This window comes from Portunus trituberculatus, chromosome 17, assembly GCF_017591435.1.
Source record: "Portunus trituberculatus isolate SZX2019 chromosome 17, ASM1759143v1, whole genome shotgun sequence".
NCBI classification, from domain to species: domain Eukaryota; kingdom Metazoa; phylum Arthropoda; class Malacostraca; order Decapoda; family Portunidae; genus Portunus; species Portunus trituberculatus.
Window position 1 is genome coordinate 3,038,531 of NC_059271.1, and position 6,654 is coordinate 3,045,184.

The 6,654-nt window shown below is 36.2% G+C and overlaps 1 protein-coding gene across 1 annotated transcript in view; it reads left to right on the top strand.

Annotated features, from left to right (window-relative positions):
- LOC123504962 (protein turtle-like) overlaps window positions 1–6,654 on the top strand; it is a 178,367-nt gene that overhangs the window by 160,405 nt on the left and 11,308 nt on the right. Inside the window, 2 exon segments of the mRNA XM_045255933.1 lie at window positions 5,748–5,859; window positions 6,555–6,630. Of these exon segments, the coding sequence (XP_045111868.1) occupies window positions 5,748–5,859; window positions 6,555–6,630 (188 nt within the window).

Here is a 6,654-nt window from a genome sequence, read left to right on the forward strand (position 1 = left end):
TTTTCCTTTACTCTTTGGACCATCAAATTATTTATCATTAGGTTCAGGAATCTATCTTCTTCCCCCATACCACTTTCATAATTTTCCCAGTCCACCTCCTTACAGTTGAAATCTCCTACTAATATCACTTTCTCCTTTCTTTAATGATTCTTGTAAGACTCCTTATTGTGTCATTTATCATGTCTTTATATTCTTGATTAGTCCATGAATTTGTTTTTGGTGGCACATATGTTACAATGATTGTTAACTCCTTTTTATTAATATGTATCTTAATGTACAATATTTCTGATTTTCCTTCCCCACACTCCACTTGATTTACCACCATCTCTTTCCTTAACATCATCATGACTCCTCCTCCTCCTTTACCCACTCTGTCTCTCCTCCATATATTATACCTTTTATCTATGTCTATTTCTATTGCCTCATTTAACTTTGTTTCCACCAGGCATACAATATCTGGTTTTTCTTTCTTTATGTAATCTCTTAATTCTAATTTATTAGATAAAATCCCATCTATGTTTGTATGCATCATTTTTAATCTCTTGTTCTTATCATTTTTAGTTAAACTTGCTCCATTTTTTTTCTCTTCCTTCTCTTTTATATACCATTTCCTTATCCTGTCTCATAGAATTTTCCAAAAAAATACCTTCTTCTCCTCCTCTGACCTTTCATTAATTTTTCCTCTTGCTTCTGCCACCAGTTCATTGTGTCTCTTCCTTTCCTCTTCGTTCCTATTTTTCTTTATATATATATATATATATATATATATATATATATATATATATATATATATATATATATATATATATATATATATATATATATATATATATATATATATATATATATATATATATATATATATATATATATATATATATATATATATATATATATATATATCTTGCAACCTTCTGTTTCTCTGAGTTTTGTTTTTCTATATAGTACTTCTGCTGCTGCTCGTGATTTTAGTAATATCTTAATTGGTCTCACTGTTCCTTCTTGATATGGTCCCATTCTATGGATTTCTTCTACTTCCTCTTCTAAGTTCTGTCTATCCTTGTCATTTAGATGTTTTAGTAGGTCTTTTACTGATTTCATTTTGTCCTTTTCCCTTCTTGGTCTATATTTAACATTTTTTTCTTTCAGTCCAAAAATGATTACACTTTTTTTTTCTGCAATTTTTCTTACTAAATTTTCTTTTTTCTTCAGGACTCCTATAATTTTGCTTGTCATATTTTCATCTCTTTCTTTTAACTGTTCTTGAAATACTTCCTGAAATTATTCCTTGTCTTTCTTATCTTGGATTCTCCATGCCTGTACTTCTTTTTTAATCACATCTTGTACTCTTTCTTCTTCTTTGTTAACTAGATCTTTCAGCTTCTCTTTTTCTTTCTCGGCTTTACCGAGTCCTTCTTCCATCAATTTCTTGTAGTTCGCTATTTGGACTTTTAATTCTTCATTTTCGGTTCTTAGCCTAGTTTCGTTTTCTTCCACTCTTTTTATCCTTTCTTTCAATTTCTGGAGCTCTTTATCCTGTTCTTCATTCTCTTTCATTCCCATACTCTCCTTTATCAATTTATCTAATTTACATTCGTTAGTCAACACTCTATCAAATAGTGAAGTATGCGCCATATCAAAGCCTTCGAATGCTCTTTCTTCCTCACCAACATAGTCATCATCAGCTTTCATTCTTTCCCGTGTCTCATACCTCATGCAACAAATGAAGAAGAGAGGGAAAGGTGGATGGAGTTATACCTAAAGCAAAAAGAAAGGATACATGTGCTAATAAAAAAGGAGATCTGTAAACAAGAAGAGAAAACAGTCAAAGAAATTAAGGAAAACAAGGATGGAGGAAAGAAGATGTGGGAGTACATTAAGAAGCTAAAAGGGGAAAAGATCAAGGAGAAAAATCCCCTAAAAATTTATGGAGAAGATGGGGTAGAACTGGAACAGGAGAAGTTGGGAGAGGAGGTAAAGAAATTCTGGAGCAACATATATAGAAAATATGAAAACAATATTGAAGAAATCTGGAATGTGAGGAAGAGAGAGGAGTATACAGGGGAGTATGAGAAAATGATCAAAGACATAGAAGAGAAATTATCAGTTAGGCTGAATGCATTTGATGAACAAGGGACAGAAATGTAATATATACAGACTTGTGCAGTGGAGGTATGGGAGCACATCGACATGACAAGAAGGGTGACAGGAGGAGAGGTGCAATTACAACAGAACATTATCACAGAGGAAAGACTGGCGAGGTGTCTAGGAAAAATGAAGAGCAAACGAGCTGTGGGGACAGATAATATTAAAGGAGAAATGTACATGGAGATTGGAAATAGCACAATATTAAAGGAAGGAAATATTAGCAAAGGGAATGAAAAGTCCATTAGAGTCAGGCCATGTACCAGCAAGCTGGAAAGAATCAAGGACAGTGATGATCCCAAAAACAAGATGCCCAAAAGCTAAGGATTTGAGACCTATTGCATTAACTAACGTTGGGTATAAGCTAATGATGTCAATCATAAAAGATAGCTTAGAAGATCATATAACAAAGAACAGGTTAGGGAACGCAAGGAGGTTTCACAGAACGTAGTAGAATTGAAAATAACATTTTTGTTCTAAAATACTGCATACAAAAATCTTTCAAGATGAAAAAGACGTTGATTGTAACATCAATTGATTTTGCCAAAGCATATGATAGTATAAAGAGGGAGAAATTAATAGAAGTCCTGATGGAAACTAAAATAAACCCAAAATGTATTAATTTAATAGCCAATGTATATAACAATGATAAGACCAAAATTGACCTAGTAGAGGAAGAAAAGCTGGAAACAGATGTGACAAGCGGAATAAGGCAGGGATGCACAGTGTCTACCACTCTTTTCAAACTGATTACTTTTAAAATAATGCAACAAATAGAAGATTTAAACAAAGGCTACAGGGACGAGGAGTTTAATATAACATCACTTTTCTTTGCTGACTATGGAATGCTGTTAACCAGGAGTGTGGAGGATACCAAACACATAATAAAGAAAATGGAGGAGATAGGAAAAGAATTTGGGTTAGAAATAAACAATGGAAGTAGCATTATAGACTTTAATGAAATGGAAATTAGTAAGCTGCAGAGGATAGAAAATGGGGTTTTCCGGCAAATTTTAGGAGCACCAAGCTATACACCTATAGCAACCCTGAGGGGGGAAGTTGGAGCATCTAGTGTGAGTTCAAGAGTGAGGGAAGGGCAGCTAAAATATCTAAGATATCTACTGGTGGAAGGAAAAGACTTAGTGAGAAGGGTAGCAGAGGAGTTGGTGGAGAGTAGGCAAGGGAGATGGATAAAAAGAGTGGCACAGGACCTAAAAGATCTGAGAGAATTACGACTACTGAAAGGAAGCATACAAAATGAAACAAGGGAAAGTATATCAAGCATGATGAAAACTAGGGACACACAGGCATGGCGAGAATCATTAAATGATAAAACTAGTGTAACCCTGTACAAAAAACACAGGAGGGAGATTGGAGGGCAAGATGAGGTATACACTAATGACATAACATCAGATATCCTATTTAAATATAGAACAAACACCCTAAAATTAAATTATAGAAAAAGATTTTCAAATGAAAGCACAGACTGTTGGCTGTGTAGTGGTGACAACGAAAATTTAGCCCACTTCCTTCTCTGGTGCCCTGCCTATGCCACAGAAAGACAGAAAAATAAAACAATACAGCAACCATACCAGGAAAATACTGAAAAAATAATAGGGGATCTGCTTTTTAATAATACAGACATACAAGAAACAAAAACAACTCTGCAAAAATTTTGGAATGTAAGACAAAAGAAGATCAAGGAAATAAAATAGAAACCAATAAGTGAAAGAAGAAAAGACCCCGACAGCCAGAAAAATACGTCAGGGAGAGCCGATACAAAGGCATCTCTCCCGACCTATAACTCAACTCAACTCAACTCAACCTGCATTTAGATGGAATCTCTTTCTCACTCATGATTTTGTAACACTGTATTCATGAAAAAAACGAGTCCACACTAATCGCCCAGGCCACTGCAAACCCAAACAAAGGTAGTGAAGATCAGCTGATTCTCGGGAGCGACGGTAGTGCGTCCTTCCTCGACCGCGTCTGTGTGTGTATTTACCTAATTGTATTTACCTAATTGTAACATACGGGAAAAGAGCTATGCTCGTGTTGTCCCGTCTCCATATCTATTAATGTCCAGCTTTTTCTTAAAATCATGAATATTCCTTGCGTTGACCACTTCCACGTCTAAACTATTCCATGCTTCCACCCTTCTATGAGGAAGCTATATTTTTCACATCTCTCCTATAAGTGGCCATTTTAGTTTTTCCCATGCCCTCTCGACATTCTTTCATTCCACATACACAGATCTTCCCTATCCATTTTTCCATGCCAATCATCACTCTGTATATTGCTATCAGGTCTCCCCTTTCTCTTCTGTTTTCCAGGGTCGGAAGTTGCATTCTTTTCAGTCTGTCTTCATAAGTCAAATCTCTTAAGTCAGGCACCATTTTTGTTGCAGCCCTCTGTACTTTCTCTAGTTTCCTTATGTGTTTCTTTAAGTTCGAGCCCACTGTATTGTTGCATATTCAAGCCTCGGTCTTATCATTGCAGTAATTATTTTCTTCATCATTTCTTCATCTAAATATACGAACACCACTCTTATGTTCCTCAATAAGTTCAATACTTCTCCAATTATTTTGTTTATATGTCTCTCTGGCGATAGGTCATTGGTAATTGTCACCCCAAGGTCTTTTTCTTCATGACTGGTTTTATGTCTTCATTTCCTATCTTGTACATACTCCTGATTCTTCTTTCACTCTTGCCAAACTCTATTTTCTTGCATTTTGTCGTGTTGAACTCCATTTGCCATGTACAGCTCCATTTCCATATTCTGTCCAAGTCTTCCTGGAGTAGTTCGCAATCTTTGTCACATCTCACTTTTCTTAACAATTTTGCATCGTCTGCAAATAGGCTCACATAACTGGACACCCCATCCACCATGTCATTTATGTAGACCCGAACATTACTGGTGCCAACACTGATCCCTGTGGAACTCCACTCTCCACCAAGCCCCATTCTGATGGTCTGTCCTTAATTATTGTTCTCATTTCTCTTCCTACCAAAAGTCTTCCATCCATTTTAGTAAACTGCCATGCACTCCTCCTACCATTTCAAGTTTCCAGATCAGTCTCCGGTGTGGTACCTTATCAAAGGCCTTTTTTAAATCCAGATATATTCCATCAGCCCAACCATCTCTTTCCTGTATTACATCTATCACCCTCGAATAGTAACATATCAGGTTTGTCGTGCATGAACGCCCTTTTCTAAAACCAAATTGACACTCACAAAGTATGTCATTTTTCTCCAAGAAGTCTGCCCATCTATTCTTCACCACCCTCTCACACATCTTAGCTACCACACTTGTAAGTGACACTGGTCTATAGTTCAATGGGTCTCTCTTGTTACCTGATTTATAGTGTGTGTGTGTGTGTGTGTGTGTGTGTGTGTTAATTCAGTGCTGTGAGTGAAATGTACTTGAAGCGTCAATCCAAAGAGAGGCCACAAGTCTTCATACCTCATAAATACTTTGACAGGGTTGTATATAAATGTCAATGTTTTGGTTGTTGCAGTGTCTTGGTGACCAGGTAAAGAACTTGCATGAGAAGCTTAATTGTTATGTTCTTTTTCTTACCAAACCTAACTCTTGGTTGCAGGCAGTAACAGCAGCCCTGGTGGGGGGAATTCTGTTCTTCATCGTAGCAATCATCCTCTCTGTGTGTACCGTCAAGATATGCAACAAACGGAAGCGCAGGAAGCAGGAAAAAGGTACATTTTCACTGGAGCTTTTCCCTTTGCTGAATTATTCTGGTTAAGCTTCCTTTCCTATAACTGTGATGAGAGAGAGTGTGTGAGTGTGTGTGTGTGTGTGTGTGTGTGTGTGTGTGTGTGTGTGTGTGTGTGTGTCAGAGACTGGCCAAAGGCAGAAAAATGAGAGAAGTAAGCAGCTCATTCATCTGTCAATAGAAAAGTTGTTGGCCAGTTTAGTTGAAGCATTCCTATGGTAGATACTGCACATTCTATGCAGCATTTGTTTGTTGCTCTTGATCACTAGTTTAGTGAAAGGATGCTTGGACTGTAGCTTTAAGCTGTGAGTTTACTATTAATGCTGAAAACATATGTGTATTTATCAGCTGACTTTAAATAAATTTTCATATATGACTTTTGAAAATAAATCTTATCATTCATAATTAATGATTAATTAAAAATGATACCATTTCTTTCATTAATTTTGTTATTATCTCTTCTTTTCTTGCTGCTCTCTGGACCTTTCAGAAATACAATCATTAGTTGATTTAAAGTAACGCTTCATGTAGGACTCCAGTAGATACTCTTATCATTCATAAGTAATTACTCATTAAGTATAACATCATTTCTTTCCATTAATTTTGTGATTGTCTCTTCTTTTTCTTGCTGCTCAATGGACCTTTCAGAAATACAATCACATATTTTCTATGACACAGCCTATAATGCTGTGGCATGTCGGGTGACAGATTCAAGAAATGGAGGCCAAGGGTCCAGCCCGGTCCCCCTAAAGAAGTAAGGTCCCACTGTGGTTCAGTA